Consider the following 23,026-nt stretch of genomic DNA (forward strand, 5'->3'; position numbering starts at 1 on the left):
TACTCTGCAACCACACTCCCAGCAGTCTATATCTCTGCAGATGCCCTACTGGGGGAAATGCTTTGGGCAGAGCCAATCTTGTGATGTCACTGAGTTCTCTGGCCGCTTGATTTCATGACGGGGTTCTCATCTGTGATCTTACTGCTGTGATTGATTGCTTCTATGTAAGTGAATCTATTTTTAAATACATTATTTATATACTTTACTGCACTATGATGCTCTCCTGTTTTATGTTTTAACTAGCTACCATGGAATGTGAGGAAACATCAAGTCTCATGTAGATGATTTGAGCGTGGATAGATGCTTTTTTAAAGCCAGCTAGGAGAGTTTCTCATGCATCCCTGCTGTTGTGTGCTGTTGGTAAGCTGCTACATGTTGCACACGAGCACTGGAGCACAGCTGTCATACATTTTTTGTACTGGGAGCGCTTTTCATCATGGTCATGTACTGATCTTCATTGTTGTGGAATAGCGCTGGACTTTATTTGCACAAGTGGACTAAGTTGTATATATATGAATTGGTAAATTGTTTTATGCCCAGAAAGCCCTTTCCATCACAGTCTTATACTGAGCTTGATTTCTGGAGATTTGCACTGTGGATTGGATTCCTATTTTTTTGTACAATTATAGGAATTGATAAATTGCTATTTTGCACATATTTATTTTATTAATTGTATGGATTCTTTTTAGCACATTTGATATGTTTTGCATGTTTACATGCTGAGATATTATGTATATGAGTTATACTTTGTTGGTTATATACATTCTTAAAGGGACAGCACCTGTTTTTCCCTTTTTTGATTTATTTGGTAGGTTTGTATTTGGCCTCACTTGGTGCAGCTGTCAATAGTGATCTGAGCACAAGTTTTATACAAATCTTATGGTTTATTACTATATCAAATGCCTAAGCCCTTGTACACACAGTCGGACATTCCGATGGAAAATGTCCAATCGGACCACGTTTACGGATAATCAGACTGTGTGTGGGCTCCATCGGACTGTTTCTGTCGGAATATCCGACGGACAAAGTTTTAGAGCTGGGCTATAAAACTTTCTGACAACATGAGCCTATCGGACTTTGTCCAATTGTGTGTAGAGAATTCCAATCGGACAAAGTGCCACGCATGCTCAGATCAAATTCCTAGATCAAAGCTATTGGCTACTAGCCTGAACATAGTCCCATCGCAATGAAATAATGTCGTCATGTTACGTATGATCGGATTTTCCGACAACTTTGTCTGACCGTGTGTATGCAACACAAGTTTCGGACAAAATCCGTCGGACAAAATCCGTCGGACAAAATCCGACGGATTTTGTTGTCGGAATGTCCGACCGTGTGTACAAGGGCTTAGAGAAAACTACTATAAATATGTGATGTACGCAGGCCTTCCTCTATCCAAATTACAGCTTACCTCCTCATAGAATGTTAAATGGTTGGCCTGGCATGAACATTCTTTCATTAATCTTTCATTGGTTACTACTAATGATGCTTCTGTGATACGGTCCCTTATCATTCCTTCCAATAGTTTACTTATTATTAATGTTAGGCTGACAGGTCTGCAAATTTTCAAATATGTATCCTGCCTCTTTTTTGAAAATTGGTACCATGTTTGCTTTTTGCCAGGCTGCTGGTACTGTTTCAGTCAGAAAGCAACATCTATGTGACATCGAGTGATATCATTTGGCATATCTGTACCCTACCCTACACTATTATGTAGTCTCTTATCGAGGCAGCTTGTGGACACACATGTAATTGACAAGCAAGTCAAAGCAATGAGTAATTATGTAATAGACAGCTCATTCGTAAATTTCAAACAATGGCATTGTACCTACGATTGATCTATTTTTTTTTTTCTTTCTGCTATCTCTTTGCTAATGCATAGTTCTCCAGAAATCCTTTGGCATGTATTAAATTTTTTTTTTGTAAAACAAAGATTGTATACCTATAGTAAAAACATATAGGGGAACATAAATACTGTAAAGCAGTGAATGTGACATTCACCAGATATTCACTGTGGGTGGATCAGTCACTATATTTTAAAAAATATGCTCCTGGATGATCCACTTGCAGAAAATGTTTAGTAATATCACATCCACTGCTTTATAAAAGTGTTCCACAGAGTAAAACCTTATTTTGTAAAGAAATAAACTTTTCTCCAAACCATGAAAGTTTCCCTTAAAAATCATCAAATGCGTAGGGACATCTCCATGTTTAACTGCTTGTTTTCCTATTATATTAGTGATACTTATTTCTCTTGAAGCAAAGCCCAAAAGAACTTTTGTCTGAGATATGCTTTGTAATGGCACATAATAGAAAGGCACTTCAGATATCACATTTCTATTACCGAGGGGGCGTAATAATTGCAAACATTATCATTTGTGATCATTTTTCTATCTTGACTATCGAAACTCACAAAATGCCTAGTCCATTTCAGAAGTATAGCTCACTCCTTCAGTCATCCATTCCGTGATCCTTTGGCACTTTGTGGTAAGATGGGATTGTATTTGTAACCTTAGTAACAGCAATAACTGTGTTATTCTACAGTTATTGAACACATGTCTGCTAACAAAAGAAGTTCAGATTCATTGTATCACTCTTTCTATTGCTGACCCTTAACAATCTATGCATGTGAGAAATTACAATTCTGTTTCAACGTGTCACATTAGAGGTTAAAAATAATTGAATGAAACAGTGATGGAAGCCAGGTGGCGTAGAGTGAAGTGTTGCATGAAGGATGGAAAACAGACAGAGTGGAAGAGAACTGACTGCTCGCCTCTCTTGACTTACACAACATCATTCAGTTCCAGTCTAGTGTCTGGGGAAGGATTGATGAGGATGTAGGACAGCGTGTTCTGCTGATCATTCATTTCATCTAGAAAAAAAACAAACAAAAAAAAAACATAGTTATTGCCTGAAACATGATGAAAATACAGTGCAAGAACCACATAATTAAAACAGATACATTCCTAATTAGTGAAGACAACTGGAACATAGTAATTATCAATGATTCTATGATCTGAGTTCATCATGTTTAGTTTCTAAAATTTCCTAATATAATAATTCTTCAAAAATGATTCAGGTCTAAAGCTGGCCATTCACATTCTCAGTCCATTCATCAACAAAATTTACTACAGGCCGTGTTGCTGTCTGGCCTAGCTATACATCCATTTGCATTATGTCCAATCATTCAGACCCTCCCAATTATACAATGGTGGCTATTTATATTAATATGACTGGTTAAAATGTCTCTATGTGTAGAAAACTTGAAACAAATCTGTTCTTTAACCTATAAAATATAACAAAGGACACAATTAAAAAGTGACATGTTATAAAGTATGTCAGTAGGATTAACACAGCAGTCTTTTTTTCTGAGTTCCACCTGTGACATAGATTTTTACCTGGTGATCCGTCCAGTAAGGCTGTCATTTTCAATTTCCTTTAACAGACCAAGCTGTCAAGCAAAGGTGGCAGTTAGAATTAATGTATGTACAATGTGGCATTATTCCAAAAGGACAAAAAAAGCTACTGTTGGAACTGCTTAAAATCTGCTGGTCCAACCAACAGTGACTGACAAAGCTGCTGTCCAAGGATGGCGATTTTGCAGCTTCATATATGCAGTGGAGGAGTGAATGTAGTCAGGACAGGAGGTGTGTTACTGGTCAATCACTAGTTGAAAATAAAGGAATAAAAAGGCACATGCGCAACTTCTGCGGAACAGGCTGCATGTCTGAGTAGGTCCGTACTACTCGCTCCGATTAGCCTGCTTCCTGGGGCCAAAAAGCTACAAAACCCACTACAACCACATCTAACACCCCCAGGACCTTGCTGTGCATCCTGCCAAAGAAGAAAAAACCAAGAGTGCAGAGTTCAGTAACCAACTACCTGCTGCCGACACAGGAAAGATTCTGCATGTCTCAAGATGGAGCCAGCAACCCTGCCTCTCCTTCATCACAGCTCATACAGGATGTCTCCGCTTCACTTCAGGACAGTGAGTACTCTGCCCGACTCACAAAGGAGGACTTAGATAAGAGTCTGGAATCTATATACAGCAAAATCGCCACCAAATTCCAGACAGAAATGCACAAAAGCACAAATACCCTGATACAAGAGATTGCTGCTCTGGGAACCCGTACTGACCAATTAAAAACTAAACATGATGAACTCAGTATAGCTCACAATGACCTCTCCAGGGAATATGAATCCCTTACTGCAACAGTCACACAACTGCAATCTCAGGTAGAAGATCTTGACAATCGTAATTGCAGGAACAAACTCAGGATTAGAGGAGTCCCTGAATTTAACACAGACTTGATTCCTGCCTTGTGAAAACTGTTCAAATCTCTGCTACCGGATCATGAATCGGAGTCCTTTACTTGTGACCACATTCACCGGGCTCTGCGTCTAAAACCACCCCCTGACAAACCCCCTAGAGAAATTGTACCCTGCCTAAAAGACTTCCTTATTAAAGAGGAGAACCTTAGGGCTGCTCGCAACTCTCATTCTATCACCCTGGACGTTACCTCCGTGCAAATTTATCCTGACATTTCTCCAGCAACCCTGGATAGACACCGCAAGATGAAGGAGGTAACCACGGTGTTAGCTACTGCACACATCCGTTACAGATGGGGCTTGCCCTTTAGACTTTCCCTTGTACACACAGTCGGAGATTCCGACGGAATGTGTCCAATCGGACCGTTTTGTCGGATATTCCGACTGTGTGTGATCTACATTGGACTGTTTCCGTCGGTGTATCCGACGGACCAAGTTTTACAACTTGTTGGTAACATTTTCCGACAAAATGCTCCGATCGGACATACTCCGATCATGTGTAGAGGATTCCGATCGGACAAAGTGCCACGCATGCTCAGATCAAATTCCTACACCAAAGCTATTGGCTACTAATGTAAACGTAGTCCCGTCGTAACGAAACAACGTCATCAAGTCGGATTTTCCGACAACTTTGTCTGACCGTGTGCATGCAACAGTTTCGGACAAAATCCGTCAGACAAAATCCGATGGACAAAATCCGACGGATTTGGTTGTCGGAATCTCCGACCGTGTGTACAAGGGCTTAGAGGGGATGATAAGGGACCATATACAAAATTTTAGGAAATGACAATGGTATTATTAGTAGGGATGGGCGAACGGTTCGGCCCGAGCATAAGTTCGGGCTTAACTTTGGTTGTTCGGACGTTGGGCGAACAATGAAAAATATGCGGTGTTCGCTGCAAATTCAAAAGCCGTGGAACACCATTAAAGTCTATGGGACACGAACAGAGAAAACCAAAAGTGGTAATTTTAAAGGCTTATAAGCATGTTATTGTCATAAAAAGTGTTTGGGGACCCGGGTCCTGCCCCAGGGGACATGTACCAATGCAAAAAAAAAAGTTTTAAAAAAAGCCCTTTTTTCAGGAGCATTGATTTTAATAATGCTTAAAATTAAACAATAGAAATGAACTGTTCCTTTAAATATCATGCCTGGGGGTGTTTAGAGTATGCCTGGAGAGTAACACAGTTTTCCTGTGTTTAGAACAATACCACAGCAAAATTTATATTAAGTAATTTAAAACTGATAGCAGCTGTAATGAATTGTCATCAGTCCTGCCTACTTAAAGCCGTCCAGCTCACTTGATCTCTGCCTTCGCCTTGGTTACATCACAAGAAACCATCTCCTGAGTTCCTGTTTAAAAACTGCCTTTTCTGACATCCCTTCTGGCTACTTATCCTGCTTGCTGTTCCTCTACTTGGATCCCTGACTTTTCACCTGGCTGATTACCCCATCTGGTTACTGAACTCTGGCTTGGCTGATTACGCAATCTGGTTACTGAACTCCAGCTTGGCTGACTAGCCGATCCGGTTACTGGGCTCTGGCTATGTTTTGACTACGCTTACTCTATTCACCTTTTTATTTTTATTAATAAACAAGTGTGATTTTACTGTACTTCTGTCTCGTTCTGGTTCATGTTTTCTGACACCTTGTCATGTTGAGGGAATATGACCTGGTATGGTTGGGAGGGGGGGGCGCTCTCTCATCCCCACCTCTTTTTGTGCAGCCTGCCTGGTTATGTGCTTGGATAAGGGTCTGGTATGGATTTTGGGGGGACCCCCATGCAATTTTTTTTTGGTGCAGGGTCACCCTTAATATTCTTCCCGGACCTAAAGGGCCTGGTAATGGACGGGGGCGGACTCATGCTGTTTTTTTCAATGAGTTTTATCTGTATTGCTGAGACCCGACAATTCATTACAGCCACGATCAGTTTTAAATTACTTTTTTTCCTTTAGAAATGTAATTTTTCTGTGGTTGTGTTCTAAACATGGGAAAACTGTGACTATAGTATGCCTTTACAGGCATGCTATAGATGCCTCCCAGGCACGATATTTAAAGGAATATTACATTTTTATTGTTTCCCTTTAAGCATTATTAAAATCACTGCTCCCGAAAAAAAAGGCAGTTTTTAAAACCTTTTTTTTTTGCATTGATACATGTCCCCTGGGGTAGGACCTAGGTCCCCAAACACTTTTTTTTGGCAATAACTTGCATATAAGCCTTTAAAATTAGCACTTTTGATTTTTCATGTTATTGTCCCATAAATGTTAACGGTGCTCGTGTGTTCGTCCAAATTTTTTGCCTGTTCACAAGTTCTGGGGTTGTTTGGCTCATCCTTAATTATTAGTAATAAACAGCATGGATTCATGAAGAATCGTTCTTGCCAAACAAATCTTTTAACCTTCTATGAGGAGGTGAGCTGCCATCTAGATAAAGGAAGGCCCATAGATATGGTGTATCTGGATTTTGCAAAAGCATTTGCTACAGTTCCTCATAAACATTTACTGTACAAAGTAATGTCTGTTGGCATGGACCATAGAATGAGTACATGGATTGAAAAGTGATTACAGGGGAAAGTTTAGAAGGTCGTGATAAATGAGGAGTACTCGGAATGGTCCATGATTCTGTCCTGGTACCAATCCTATTTAATTTATTCATAAAATACCTGGAGGATGGGATAAACAGATCAATCTCTGTATTTGCAAACGATACTAAGCTAAGCAGGGCAATAACATCTCCACAGGATATGGAAACCTTGTAAGAAGATTTGAACAAAATATTGGGGTGGGCAACTACATGGCAAATGAGGTTTAATGTAGAAAAATGTAAAATAATGCATTTGAGTGGCAAAAATATCAATGCAATCTACTCACTGGGGGAGAACCTCTGGGGGAAAAGGATCCTAGTAGATGACAAGCTCAGCAATGGCATGCAATGCCAAGCTACTTCAAGCAAAGCAAACAGAATATTGGCATGTGTTAAAAGGGGGATTAATGACGGGTCCCCTGACACCATTATCGGGCAACCCGGATTTTACACCGGGTATGGATAATCTATCTCATCGATACATCAAAGGCGACACCCCACTATTGGCCACACATTGTTTTGCGGGAAGTAAATTTAAGTCCACCTCCAAACTACAGGAAGATAGGGGCTTGACATACCTAAATCATTGGGAAAAGTGCGAGTTACAGAACTATGTCACAAACTCACAGAGACAGAAAAACGTCTCAAGACCCTTCACTCCTTTTGAATCAGTATGCTTCATGTCCAACATATCCACAAAAAAATATTACTCTTACTTACTCTTGGTTGTAGGTCTCCGATTTACAGGAACCTGACAAACACAAACAATTTGGGGAAACAGCTTTAAACACATCCTTCATGAAGGATCAATGGTTGCAGGCCTGTGTGTTTGCACACAAATGTGTAATAAGTACACGCCTACAGGAGAACTCATTTAAACTCTTGATAAATTGGTACAACACACCAATTAAACTACACAAGTGGTTACCTTCGGTCCCTGATCTCTGTTGGTGCTGCAACCAGGAGAGGGGCTCTTTGCAACATGTATGGTGGGACTGCACACAAATACAATCCTTTTGGAAGCAGGTGATTGACTCCATAAAGCATATAACAGAGAACAAAATACTCTTAAATGAAGCCTAAGGGCATGTTGTCTTTTGGCCAGGTTCTCCTTCTCCGGTCTGGTCTCTCTTTGGGCAGCCCCACCTATTACTTAGGAGGGCATTGCCTCCTGAAGAAATGGGTCTGCCCAGTTTCAGTTCTTTGGATCACAAGTACCCCAGGCCATCCCAAGATCCTTGCACCCCAGGGGATCAGGGCTCACATTTTATGCACCTGGTGTTTCACAACACCGCAAAGCTTAAAAAAACAGCCAAAAAACAGGTCAAATGTGTCCTGCTGCTGCCGGGGGGCATTAAGGTAGACTGTTGCTTAGCCCTGCAACTGGCAAAATACTGGTTTGCTTTAAGCTACATTTGTCCTAGAGGCATTCTAAACAACAAGAGCTGAATGAATAATTGCTAACTGAATTTGTGAGCCAAAGATTAGCAATTACGTGACTGCTTTGGCTGAGTCAATGTAGCTGCACCACACATTATTCAATTAAGGTCTGCAGTCAAGTAGAATGGATCTTCTCTGCACTATTACATTTGTAATGTTGCTGATAAATTGTTAGGAGATTACATCTAAGTATATAAAAATTACTACAACACAGTAAATGAGCTCATGACTCAATGTCACCATATTGTCTGTTGAAAATGTCATGGGGCTCATGGTTGTAATTTCAGTTATTTCACGTTAAGCACATAAGCCGTGACATATACAGTAATGTAATGCAATCTGCAATTTAAGACAGTTCATGTGAAAATCAGAAAAATTACAATTGCCTAAAGAGCACTTTTACCCCCTTCTTGCCCAGGCCAATTTTCAGCTTTCAGTGCTATCACTCGTGACAATTGCACGGTCATGCAACACTGTACCCATATGAAATTTTAATCATTTTTTTTCACACAAATAGAGTTCTCTCTTGGTGCTTTTTTTTTTGCTAATCAAATGCAAAAAGACAGTTTTGAAAGCAAAAACATTTTTCACAGTTTGTTATAACATTTTGCACTGATGGGCACTGATGAAGCAACACTGGCAATTATAGATGTCACTGATAGGTGGCATTGATGGGCACTGATGAGGCAGCACTGGTGGGCACCGATGAGGAGCTTGGGATGAGCAGCTGTGTCCATGCAGCTGTTCTATCCCAATACACTTACATGAGTTGCCTGCAAGCAGCAACTGGCAAGCCATATAAGCACATGGCTCATTCACAAGCTTGTTGTAATTGCCTTTATAATAATTTTTGTACTAAGCGATGTATGTATTTCCATCCATTGATATGTTGAAACAATATGTACCAGAGCTTGTATTTTAATCTATGATGGCTATCATGCTTTTTGGATTAATAAAATAATTTTTTTATACATTTATCTCTGTTTTTCATCGCTGCCAAAAAACCCCAAGGGGAATCAATTTTTCATTTTCTTTAGAATCATAGGGGGTGTGCAGCCAGCTCGCTATCCAAATTCTTTATGCACTATCTTTTTTATATTTTTATAACCTAACCGTGCTTTAAACTTCTGCACAACTTTATCCCTGACCTGTCTGATGTGTTCCTTGGCCTCCATGAGGCTTTTTGTTCACTAAGGTTCTCTAACAAACCTCTGGGGGCTTCACAGAGCAACTGTATTTATACTAAGATTAATGACACACAGGTGGACTCTAATTACTAATTGATGACTTCTGAAGGTGATTGGTTCCACTAGAGTTTTAGGGTATTAGATAAAGGAGGCTGAATACAAATGCACGCCATACTTTTCAGGTATTTATTTGTAAAACATTTTGAGAAACATTTCACATTTTCCTTCCACTTCACAATTATGTACCATTATGGACCTGTTTAAAACTAAACCAGAGGCCTGCAGCAGTGTGGGAGCTCCAAGATGGCGCCATCCTGCCACAAGGATGACTACAGTGAGGACTCCCAATTGGCTCCTGAGGACTCAGGTATCCCACTCCGATCACCCACTCACCCACTCGCCTTCGCTGACACGTCAGTGTTTGCTGCAGACACACAATCCATGTTCTCAGCGGCCATAACTGACCTGAAAACTAGCTTCCTAGTTTTAACTGAGAAGATGGCAGCAGCAGAGGCGGCGGAGAAACACAGGGATAAAGCAATCGATAGATTGGAAAGCGTTACTGTTACACAAAGCCACCACTTTTTTTGAGACGAACAGGCACATTGAGGACCTGGACAACAGGGGCAGAAGGAACAACATACATGTGCGGGGAATACCTGAAACTGTGAAGCCAAATAAAATCATCCCTGCCCTGCACTGAGTCTTTAACAGTTTGCTGGAAAGACAGGAAGACATGGGGATTGATTTTGTGAGGGCACACAGAGTGCTCAGACTGCGGAGTCCAGACACCACCCCACTAAGGGATATAATTTGCTGCTTGCAGAACTTTATACTCAAAGAGGAGATTATACCTAAAGCCAAGAAAAACCAGCAGATTGTATTTAATGGGGCAGACATAATGCTGTTCCACGATCTCTCACAAATCACTCTGAGCAATACGCCCTCGGCTAGAGAAATTGAGGAAAAGAGATTTGAAATATACCTGGAGGTTCCCATTTGCACTGACAGTATCCTGGAACGGTCAACTACATATCCTACGCACACTGGATGACTTACAGGATTTCTGTGAGGCTCTAAACTTGGGCCACATAGCCCTCCCAGACTGGTACTCAGATTTCACCTTAACCCCATTGGAAAGAAGCCTCCCGAGAGTCCCCTTCTCAGGTCCTCTGTTTTACCTCCTCATTCACTCTCATTTCCAGGCTGTGAAACCAGATACCACTTCTATGCCTGCCGTTTACATACTTACCCCTTCCCCACGGACTCTTCCATACTACAGTACTGCAGCTACCGTTACTTAACCGATTAACCAGCCGCCGCAGTTATAGCCATCATGTTATGTCGGCTTCTAAGGAGGCCACTAGGGGCACGTGCATACAGAGTATGAACAGCGATCTGTCATCTCCCATAGTCAGTCCCCTCCCCCATTCAGCTAGAACACACACTAGGGAACACATTAACCCCTTGATCGCCCCCTAGTTGTTAACCCCTTCACTGCCAGTGACATTTTTACAGTAATCAATGCATTTTTATAGCACTGATCACTGTATTAATGCCAATGGTCCCAAAAATGTGTCAAAATTGTCCGATGTGTCTGCCATAATGTCGCAGTACTGATAAAAATCTCAGATTGCCGCCATCACTAATAAAAAAATAAAAAAATGCTACAAATCTATCCCCTATTTTGTAGACGCTATAACTTTTGCGCAAACCAATCAATATATAGTTATTGCGATTTTTTTTTTACCAAAAATATGTAGAAGAATACATATCAGCCTAAACTGAGAAAAAATAGCTTTTTCTTTTTTTTTAAAAAGGGGGATATTTATTATAGCAAAAAGTACAAAATATAGTTTTTTTTCAAAAATCTCGCTCTTTTTTTGTTTATAGCGCAAAAAATAAAAACCGCAGAGATGATCAAATACCACCAAAAGAAAGCTCTAGTTGGGGACAACCGTGCAATTGTCAGTTAAAGCGATGCAGTGGCGAATCGCAGAAAGTGCTCTGGTCAGGATGGGGATAAAATCTTCTGGGGCTGAAGCGGTTAAAGGAACGTACTGGACTTCTTTATCATTGGGCACATAGAGTCAACTACATATTCTAGCCCCCCCCCCTATTCCTATGAGCAATCCAACCTAGAGTTTCAGACGTTCCCTACTGATGACCTCTTATCTTATTTAACTCATTTACTATTTAAATACAATAGTCCCACATGGCTGACAACTGTAAACATCCTGTGTCTGGTCACATGTGTGACCAGCTTATATGACTCAGTCATTTTCAATGCAATATGATCTCCTCCATGCCTATTGGCTCATAGCCAGAACCAATGCAGATCATCACCTTATGGGGAGGTGGGCTAGAGGGACTATGGTCCTGGGTTTGGGGGGGCAGGTACCCCCAGCTCAATGGGCATGAGAATACTTGTTAATAATACCTGGTCGGGTAGATTTAGAACTAGATTATAATTATATGATTACTGCCTGAAGGTTGTGTGTGTTGCAACCTAGTTGCTCTTATTGGCACACTAATTTACTATTTTTTGAGATAGTCTAACTTGTCTGAGAAGGGACATCTTCAGCTCCTTTTACTTACCTTTCTAACTCTTTTTCTTCCTATCTATCTGTATGACTTTTGGCATAGTGTTTACTACTATTCATACTACAGTTTATCTGTCTGGATTTTGACTTGGTATCACACCAGCTTTGTTTTGCAGATTCGCTCCTGAGCATTTCCTCCTGAGTCCACCAGATGGCATACTCAGCTCTGGGATGCGGTCCCTTGGTGATCTCACACAACGTCAGAGGTTTGAATATACCTGAGAGCTGTTCCACCCTACTGAGGGAACTCAAAAAAAGAAGGCCACACTTTGTGTTTCTCCAGGAAACTCACTTTAAAATGCACCACCTACCTAAACTGGCAGACTCATTTTTTAAAGAAGCCTATCATGCCACTAATGATATCTCCAGATCCAAGGGGGTCTCGATCTTGTTAAGTAAAGAAGCCCCTTTCACTCTCAAAGAAAAATGAATAGACCCGAGAGGTAGATTTATATTTTTGAAGGGGTCATACAACAACACACCTATTACGCTGGCCAACATATACTTCCCTAATATATCTCATGTGTCTTTCTGCCAACTGATAGTGAAGGAACTCCAGGGGTTCATGTCTGGATGCCTAATTCTAGGCAGGGATTTTAATGTTTCTCTAAATCTTGACACGTCCAACGGGAAGACTTGCATTACGAATAAAATCCTTAAAAAACGTAACACCCTGCTACAATCTTTACAATTAATTGACACTTGGCGCTTTGTCAACCCCAAGGGGCGAGACTTCACATACTATTCATCCACCCATAAAAGACATGTCCGTCTGGACTACATATATATATCTCACAAGGAGACCTAGCGTCGGTCACTGTGGCTGTCAGGAAAAGGGTTCGTCCGCTGGTAAGATCTCTCATTTGGGTTGCAGTAATGAGGTCCACCAGCAGGTGTCACCTGGCAGTTTGGAACTGTCAGGAGAGTCTTTCCCTGCTGGTGTTATGTCATCATTGGGCTGCAGTACTGACGTCCACAAGCGGATGGATACTGGCAGTATGGAGCAGACAACACTCCCTGCGCTCAGGTGTTACATGTGGACAATCACTGGTAGTCCCATAAATACCTGATAAGCCTTCACATGCTTGCCTTGGTATCTTTCTTCCTTGTGCCCTGACCTGTACCTGCGACCTGAACCCTGAATCCTGTAACCTGTAACCTGAGCCTGCACCTGAGCCTGTACCCGATTCCATCCTGATCCTGTCCCTCCTGTGTTCCTGTTCACTTGTAAGCCTGATCCCATCCATTATTTCCCTCTCCTGTCCTACCCTTGTTCATTTGCTGATCCCCTGTGTAAAAACCTGGCCTGGATAACGTGTTTGATTTCGGTACTTCCCTTTGGCTCTATATATTATCTGGTGTCTGTGGGTTTCTGTTGGTTGGTTGAGCACTATTTGTATTTGGGTTGTTTACTTATTTATATCACTTATCTTAAATAAACATTATTCTTATTCACTTTAAATGCGTTTTGATTTCCTCTTTGCAGTCCACACAATCTGGTCACACCCGTTCATGACAGCGGCACATATAGGAATCCAATCTTTCTCTGACCAATCTCCAATCTCACTAACCCTTGATCTAGCCACACCTTCTTTGAAAACCCAGACCTTAGCTCAATGCTTCCTTGGTAACTGACCCAGTCCTCCTCCCGAAATTTACCACATCACTTACAGAATTCCTCCAACACAACATTTCCCCTGATGTGGACCCACTCATGAGCTGGGAGGCACACAAATGTATATAAGGGGGGAACATATCAGAATGGGAGGGGACAGAACAATAGAAACAATAAGGCTCTGACTGAACGTATTAAACAATTGGAAACACTCCATAAACAATGCCTTACTGCTCACATAGCACAAGAGCTTCTAGATGCTAGGAAGCCCTCCAACAGATGTTCGATTACAGATCAAAGAGATTTCTGCTTTAAAAAAAAAAAACTTTACTACAAATCGGGCAACAAGATGGGTTGAGAGAACAGGTCACTAGCAACTTTATACCAAGTATCCTACAGAGCGATGGTAAAGTAGATGTGACCACAGAGGCCATTGCAAAACATTTCCACAACTTCTATATTAAGTTGTACAATTTACCATCGCAACATAGACAGGAGGGTATGCTCGTGACAGACTGCAAATTATCCGGGATTACTTGGATAAAAGTGGAATGCCTACCTTGACAGATGCAGATGTATCACTTTTAGAGAGTCCGATTGAGGCATCAGAAATTAAACACGCAATCAAAAATCTTAAGTTGGGCAAGAGTCCAGGCCCTGATGGATATTCATACATCTACTACAAGACCTTTGCAAATATTGTAACAGAAGGGGGCAGCCTTGAAGTCTCTGTCTGAGCCTAGGAAAGTCACCCCAGATTTTCTCTCTGCCTACATTACTGTGATACCAAAGTCCGGTAAAGATCCTGCAGAATACGCCAGCTACCGCCCTATATCATTACTAAATTTAGATGTAAAAATACTTGAAAAAATAGCATTGAGACTGAGCCCCCTCTTGCTGAACCTGATTGGTCTGGAACAGATGGGTTTCATGCCAGGCCAGGAAGCAAAGAACAACGTTATTAAAGCTATGCTATTAATGTATGCAGCACACGCATGGGACATCAAGGGCCTTCTATTGACCTTCAGATGCGGAGAAGGCCTTCGACCGTGTTGCTTGGGACTTCATGCTGGCTATATGCGAATGGGTGGGCCTAGGGCTCCATTTGATGGCCAGGATCTCTGCGCTTTACCAAAACCCTTCGGCTAATCTAAAAATGAATGGCACTCTGTCTGACAAGGTCTTCATAACCAATGGCACCAGACAGGGGTGGCCGCTATCCCCCCTTCTATTCATACTCTCCCTAGAACCATTTATTTGTATATATTTTGGTAAAGGCTAACACTGACATTACAGGCTTTGGGGTTCAGGACAAAGAGTTTAAGATAGCCGCCTATGCGGAGGATTTACTATTCTTCCTGACAAACCCGGTGACTACCCTGCCCAATTTAATGAAAGAATTTGTTCACTACGGTTACCTCTCCACACTTACACTGACCAAAGCTAACTCCCACTTTAAATGGGATCCAAGGGCACTGAAATACCTGGGAGTGTGGCTTACACCCCTACTAACCTCTACAAATGAGCAGAATTTCCCCCACTCATCAAAAACATTGAGAAGGACTTACATCGATGGCAGCCTGGATATTTCTCCTGGTTCGCCCGTGCGGCCATAATCAAAATGACTATTCTGCCTAGGTTGCTCTTCCTCCTACACACGCTACCAGGCAAACTTCTTTAACTCACTAAGATCTATTATATTAAGGTTTCTTTGGAACTGCCAGAAACCAAGAATTAAGTTCACCCTAAAGAACAAGTAGGTATGGGTATACCTGACTTTAGAAACTATTACCAGGCATCTCACTTAACCACAATAATCATCTGGCATTGTCACGGGGCGGTGAAGGACTGGGTCTCCCTGGAATCGGATTTGAACCCAATTCCACTAAAATATTTCTCATGGATCACCTGGGGGAGCTACCCTCTTAGTCTATGACGACATCGACTAATAGTAAACACATTGGAAATTTTCCACTGGTTGTCCACAAATGCAGACGTCACTTCCTCACTCAGCCCTCTAACAATAGTAAAAGACAATCTTGACTTTACATCTGGCCTAGGTAATCCAGCGTTCCAACCAAATAAACAATCAGACCTCCTCCTAGCTGGAGACTGCTTCCTTAATGGCAAAATAAGAGAATAGACCTCACTTAAGGAGAGGACAAGCTTGTCACCTATGCTCTTCTGGGCCTACTTACAACTAGGCAGTAATCTAGGGGGGAAGACTGGTAAAGAGAATTTCCACACCTTTCCACAGGGAGCAGGTGATGAGGTGAAGTAGGTGGGTTGGGGGAGGAGCTTGAGGTGGCACCTGTGAGGGCAGATGGCGAGGCAGGAGATCCGTGGGGGTATATCCGATGCTGATGCTGGGTGGGAGTGAGAGGGGACCCGTGCTAGGTGACCGCACATGGATGGACACCCCTGCCAATATCTATACCCCGCACTAAAAAGGAGCGGGAAGGATAGGACAAGACAAGGCAGGGCAGAGCGAATGGGGAAAGTAACATCAGAGGCACTGGAGACGCTGGAAATCGAGCAGGGGGAAGTGAGAGAGAGCCCTGCTCGGTTATACAGTTGCCTGTAGGACATCACCTGGATGCGCTGTCCCCGCCCTGCCCGCCGCCCCCCTCCCTTTCTCCTCTCCTCTACACTCCATTCCTTATGGAATAAGCATAATTGTTCTTATTGTTTCCTGGTTAATGCGAAACCCAGTGAGTGGATGGATGGGAGAAGTAGCAGAGAGCCGGGCCAAAGGTCGGAACAATAAAGAGGATAAGCTATCAAGAGACTACTCAACTCTCCTCTCAGGTAATTATTCAATTGTTGGAAACTGTTAGTTGCTACTGGAAGTAATAGCCATTTAAAAGACTTTTTTTACTCTGCATCGGTTTGTTACTTCATGAATATGCGATCGGCTCAGATGCTATGACTGTTTGAAAGACTGTTTGAAAGACCGGCTCGCTCTAGTGCTGTTTAATTATTTAAATCGCTGGAACTATTAGTGGCTACTTGAAGTAAATACAAATTAGAAGGACTTTCTTCTACTCTGCACTGGTCTACTATTTTATAAACTATGCAACCAGTTCAGATACTATGACTGCTTAAAAGACAGGTCTGCTATGGTGCTGTCTAATTACTTAAATCGCTGGAACCGTTAGTGGCTACCTGAAGTAACTGCTAATTAAAAGCACTCTCTCTTACTTTGCACTGATCTGTTACTTCATGAACTATGCGATTTGTTCAGATGTGATGTTGCTTTAAAAGGCCGGTGTACTCTGGTGCTGCTTATACCACTCATATTTTGGAGCTGTTAGTTACTACTTCAAGCAATAGCTAAAAAAAAGGATTATCTCTTATTGTGCGCTAGCTGGTCATTAGCGGTCATTGACTGTGTCCGACATTGGGCTGGAGTGACATGGAGAGGTTTCCCTCTTGCTCTGGTGCTGTTGACTAGGCCTGACACTTGGGGCATTAGGTACCCGGCATTGGACATTTAAAAAAATAAAGGAATCTGAGAGTCTAATTCACGGGAAACCTTTGAAATAAATTGATCGATATAGTGAGGAAATCTACCCATTTATGTGTATAATTTTATTAATAAAGGAACGGCAGAGATATTGTACCCAAATTTGGGGAAGCGCAGGAAGTGAATGGTAAGAGCTCCCCCCCAAGGTAATGGGTCATGGAGGTATTTTTTCCTACAGGACCATAGGACTATTATAAAAAATTACTATTTGAACAAAGTAAATATGAGGGGAAGGTCTCAAAAAGCAACAGAACCCAAAACCCCAAGGGAGAGTTTAAATTCCAGTGCAAATGCCAGTTCAATATAAAAATATTTAACAACTAAAGAAGGGAACCAAAAAAGCCCAGGTACGGAAAAGAAAACAACATCCCAGGCAACAAAAAGCACCAAGAAGGAATTGGCTAAGTTAAAGGGGGCTTAAGGAGATAAAACAAGAGAAAGTCCAGAAATTGAGAAAGAAATAGAGGCTATTGAAGGGGAAGACCAGTGAAGTATAGCTCAAATGCCCACAAAAATAGAGATGATGGCAATGTTTGAGAGGATGGAAAACTTAATTAAAAGTGAGATTACAAGTGTCCGGGTGGACTTGGGCCACCTGTTGAGGACAGTAGAGGAGGCTGAGGAGAAAACCGAGAAACAAACACTAGAGATCGCAGAATTAAAATCACAAGGGAAGGACTTGCAAATAAATCAGAGGAATTGTCTCTAGAAAATGGAAGAACAAGAAAACCAAAACAGACGCTAAAAATTTAAGCATAAGAGCCTTGCCAGAACAAAGTGGAGAAAACCTAGAGGAAAAAATGAAGAAAAGATTTAACCCCTTACTAGGGCGAGGTGAGGGAGAGGAGTTAAAGATAGACAGAGTACATAGAATCAGGAAACTATCTGGAATGAAAGAGGAAGTCCCCCGAGATGTTCTCGTCAAATTCCACCAGTACACAGATAAAGAGCGAATATGCAGAAATCTCAGAGAGAGACTTCCCCTGCAATATGAGCAAGCAACTCTTCAAGTATTTGCGGATTTGTCGGCTGAAACATTATCAAGAAGAAGACAGCTTAAACTGTTGCTAGAACACTTACGGCAGTCTAATATTAAATATAGCTGGGGATTTCCAGCAGCACTAATAGTACACAGGGACGGAAAGACGGTGAAACAAAAATTTGTAGAAGAAGTACAGGACTTCTGAAGAAAACTGCAGATTCCAGTTCCTAGTATCCCTGGGAGACAAGAGAGAGAAGAAAGATCCAGTGAAGAAGGAAGATGGCAGAGAGTTTAATACGATAACAGGGGGTGATGGAGGGTCTGGGGGGGGGTGGGGGTTGGGTGAAATCAGGTGTCTAAATAAATGTTGTCTGAGATGTAAAGTATAGGTAAAAAGGTGGGGGAGGGTGGGCTTTCTCCGGAGCACCTGTTCCTGCCCCCCCTCGGGCCATTTGGGCCCAGGGGGGCAGGACACAGAGGGTCGGGTTCGGAGCTCCACCTCAAGGGTTGAGGTACACATGCTAGAATGGGGAAATATTCTGGACGTGGGTACAATGGCCGAAGAGGGGCCTGGGGGGTTTGGGGGGGGGAGGGAGAAAAGAACCAGCAGCCTAGAACCTAGCTAGGTGGGAAACTCAGCTTGATTAAAATTTATGGCCATAGTCAACTGCTATATATAATACATACAATACATACATATAATGTTAGAGGGTTAAACAAACCAGCAAAACGGTTCAAAGTCCTGAAAGTAATTGAACAGTATGAAGTAGATATTGTGTTCTTACAGGAAACTCACTTATCCTATGAAAGTAAGGTTAGAATATATTCCCCTAAGTTCCCGGTGTGGTTCTACGGAGACTCAATCTCAAGTAATTCAAAGGGGGTGGCCATCGGTATAGGACAAGAGGTACGTCTTAAGGGGAAATTATGGGGTGTAGATTAACCACTTGCCGACCGCCTCACGCCGATGTACGTCATCAGAATGGCACGGGCAGGCATAAGCACATATATGTACGTCCTTTGCCTCCCGCGGGTCGGGGGCCCGATCGGGCCCCCGCCCGGTGCCTGCGGCGGTCGGTTTTCGTTCGGGAGCGATCCCGGACGAGGGGACGGCCATTCATTCATGGCCACCCCCTCGCGATCGCTCCCGACGAATGGAAATCCCCGGTGACATCACTTCCTCTCCTGTAATGTAAACACAGGAGAGGAAGTGATGTATTCTCTCCTCCGTGTCGGTATTTTTCGTTCCGACACGGAGGAGAGCGGATCAGTGAGTTGCACCAACACATCCCACACACAGTAGAACATGCCAGGCACACTCACACCCCCCCTTTACCCCCCGATCACCCCCCCAATTACCCCTGCCCCCCAGTCACAGTGACACCAATGTCATTTTTTTTTTTTTTTTTTTTTTTTTGCATTGGTGTCATTTGTGACTGTAATAACTGTTAGGGCAGTTAGAGTTAGCCCCCTTTAGTTCTAATGTACCCCCCTAACCCCCCCAATAAAGGTTTAACCCCGTGATCACCCCCCGTCGCCAGTGTCACTAAGGCTGGGTTCACATTGCAGCGGTTTATGAGAACGAATGTGATTCGCACCGCACTGCAGTGCAAATCACATCCGATCTCTGTGCGATTCGAGTTCAGCCATTCGCCGCACCCGCCGCACCCGCCACACCCGCCGCACCCGCCGCAAATTCGCACGGGACCCTTTTTTTGGCCCGCAGCAGAATCGGATCGCATGGGTGTTCACACCATGCGATCCGAGTTTGCAGATCGCACTGCGATATGCGAACTGATCTGGGGGTGTCAGTAACATTTCACTGACACTCCCAGCAGTTCGCATAGGGCAGTGTGAACTGCCGCCGGGAGGCATGCGATGCGGGAACCCGCCGCGGATTCGCGGCGTTTCCGCATCGCTCCAGTGTGAACCCAGCCTAATAAGCGATCATTTTTCTGATCGCCGTATTAGTGTCACAGGTGACGCTAGTTAGGCAGGTAGGTATTTAGGTTCGCCGCAGCTTTTTATAGCGCTAGGGACCCCCATATACTACCGCATAAAGCCCCCTGATTGCCCCCTAGTTAACCCTTTCACCAGTGATCACCATATAACTGTTACAGGTGACGCTGGTTGGTTAGTTATTTTTTTATAGTTTCAGGGCACCCGCCATTTATTACCTAATAAAGGTTTAACCCCCTGATCACCCGGCAGGTGTCATTTGTGACTAATAACTGTTAGGGCAGTTAGGGTTAGCCCCCTTTAGTTCTAAGGTACCCCCCTAACCCCCCCAATAAAGGTTTAACCCCGTGATCACCCCCCGTCGCCAGTGTCACTAAGGCTGGGTTCACATTGCAGCGGTTTATGAGAACGGATGTGATTCGCACCGCACTGCAGTGCAAATCACATCCGATCTCTGTGCGATTCGAGTTCAGCTATACAGATAGTATGGCTGAATTCGTGTCGCACCCGCCGCAAACTCGCACGGGACCCTTTTTTTGGTCCGCAGCAGAATCGGATCGCATGGGTGTTCACACCATGCGATCCAAGTTTGCAGATCGCACTGCGATATGCGAACTGATCTGGGGGTGTCATTAACATTTCACTGACACTCCCAGCAGTTCGCATAGGGCAGTGTGAACTGCCGCCGGGAGGCATGCGATGCGGGAACCCGCCGCGCATTCGTGGCGTTCCCGCATCGCTCCAGTGTGAACCCAGCCTAATAAGCGATCGTTTTTCTGATCGCTGTATTAGTGTCACAGGTGACGCTAGTTAGGCAGGTAGGTATTTAGGTTCGCCGCAGCTTTTTATAGCGCCAGGGACCCCCATATACTACCGCATAAAGCCCCCTGATTGCCCCCTAGTTAACCCTTTCACCAGTGATCACCATATAACTGTTACAGGTGACGCTGGTTGGTTAGTTATTTTTTTATAGTTTCAGGGCACCCGCCATTTATTACCTAGTCTCACTAGTGTACCCCTAAATTTAGGGGTGTCTACTTTCTAAAATGGGGTCATTTGGGGGGGGGGGGTTTGTGCCATCTTGGCATTTTATGGCCTTCAAAACTGTAACGCCCTTAGAAAGCCTGAAGGCGGTGCTTGGTTTTTGGGGCCCCGTACGCGGCTAGGCTCCCAAAAAGTCCCACATATGTGGTATCCCCGTACTCAGGAGAAGCAGCAGAATTTATTTTGGGGTGTCATTTCACATATGCCCATGGCATGCGTGAGCAATATATCATTTAGTGACAACTTTGTGAAAAAAAAAAAAAGTTTGTAATTTTCCCGCAACTTGTGGCAAAATATAAAATATTCCATGGACTCAACATGCCTCTCAGCAAATAGCTTGGGGTGTCTACTTTCTAAAATGGGGTCATTTGTGGGGGTTTTGTGCCATCTTGGCATTTTATGGCCTTCAAAACTGTAATAGGTAGTGAGAAGTGAACTCAAAAAATTACGCCCTTAGAAAGCCTGAAGGCGGTGCTTGGTTTTCGGGGCCCCGTACGCGGCTAGGCTCCCAAAAAGTCCCACATATGTGGTATCCCCGTACTCAGGAGAAGCAGCAGAATTTATTTTGGGGTGTCATTTCACATATGCCCATGGCATGCATGAGCAATATATCATTTAGTGACAACTTTGTGAAAAAAAAAAAAAAAAAAAAAAAGTTTGTAATTTTCCCGCAACTTGTGGCAAAATATAAAATATTCCATGGACTCAACATGCCTCTCAGCAAATAGCTTGGGGTGTCTACTTTCTAAAATGGGGTCATTTGTGGGGGTTTTGTGCCATCTTGGCATTTTATGGCCTTCAAAACTGTAATAGGTAGTGAGGCGTGAAATCAAAAATTGACGCCCTTAGAAAGCCTGAAGGCGGTGCTTGGTTTTCGGGGCCCTGTACGCGGCTAGGCTCCCAAAAAGTCCCACATATGTGGTATCCCCGTACTCAGGAGAAGCAGCAGAATTTATTTTGGGGTGTCATTTCACATACGCCCATAGCATGTGTGAGCAATATATCATTTAGTGACAACTTTGTGTAAAAAAAAAAAAAAAATTTTTTTTTTGTCATTATTCAATCGCTTGAGGCAAAAAAATAAAATATTCAATGGGCTCAACATGCCTCTTATCAATTTCCTTAGGGGGTCTACTTTCCAAAATGGGGTCATTTGGGGGGGTTTTGTACTGCCCTGTCATTTTAGCACCTCAAGAAATGAGATAGGCAGTCGTAAACTAAAAGCTGCGTAAATTCCAGAAAACGTACCTTAGTTTGTAGATGTGACAACTTTTGCGCAAACCAATAAATATACAATTATTGACTTTTTTTTTACCAAAGACATGTGGCTGAATACATTTTGTCCTAAATGTATGACTAAAATTGAGTTTATTGGATTTTTCTAATAACAAAAAGTAGAAAATATCATTTTTTTTCAAAATTTGCGGTCTTTTTACGTTTATATCGCAAAAAATAAAAATCGCAGAGGCAATCAAATACCATCAAAAGAAAGCTCTATTTGTGGGAAGAAAAGGACGCAAATTTTGTTTGGGTACAACATTGCATGACCGCGCAATTACCAGTTAAAGCAGCGCAGTGCCAAAGTGTAAAAAGACCTCTGGTCATTTACCAGCAAAATGGTCCGGTCTGAAAGTGGTTATACTTTCACTAATATATATTGCCCCAATAGAGGTCCAGCAGTTTTTCTGAAAGAGATATTTGAGAGATTATGGGAGTTTAAGAGTGGGAGAGTGATTATAGCTGGAGATTTAAATTTT

General features: G+C 42.7%; 1 protein-coding gene across 2 annotated transcripts in view; it reads right to left on the minus strand.

Annotated features, from left to right (window-relative positions):
- The window catches only part of KCNT2 (potassium sodium-activated channel subfamily T member 2), a 1,477,061-nt gene that overhangs the window by 39,548 nt on the left and 1,414,487 nt on the right, over window positions 1-23,026 (minus strand). For both annotated transcript variants that reach the window (XM_077452683.1, XM_077452682.1), the window contains one exon: window positions 2,788-2,872. In XM_077452683.1, the coding sequence (XP_077308809.1) occupies window positions 2,788-2,872 (85 nt within the window). The remainder of the gene's footprint in view (window positions 1-2,787; window positions 2,873-23,026) is intronic.

The sequence above is a fragment of the Lithobates pipiens genome, unplaced genomic scaffold (genome assembly GCF_037356315.1).
Source record: "Lithobates pipiens isolate NorthernLeopardFrog02 unplaced genomic scaffold, aLitPip1_a1.2 Scaffold_23, whole genome shotgun sequence".
In the NCBI taxonomy this organism is placed as follows: domain Eukaryota; kingdom Metazoa; phylum Chordata; class Amphibia; order Anura; family Ranidae; genus Lithobates; species Lithobates pipiens.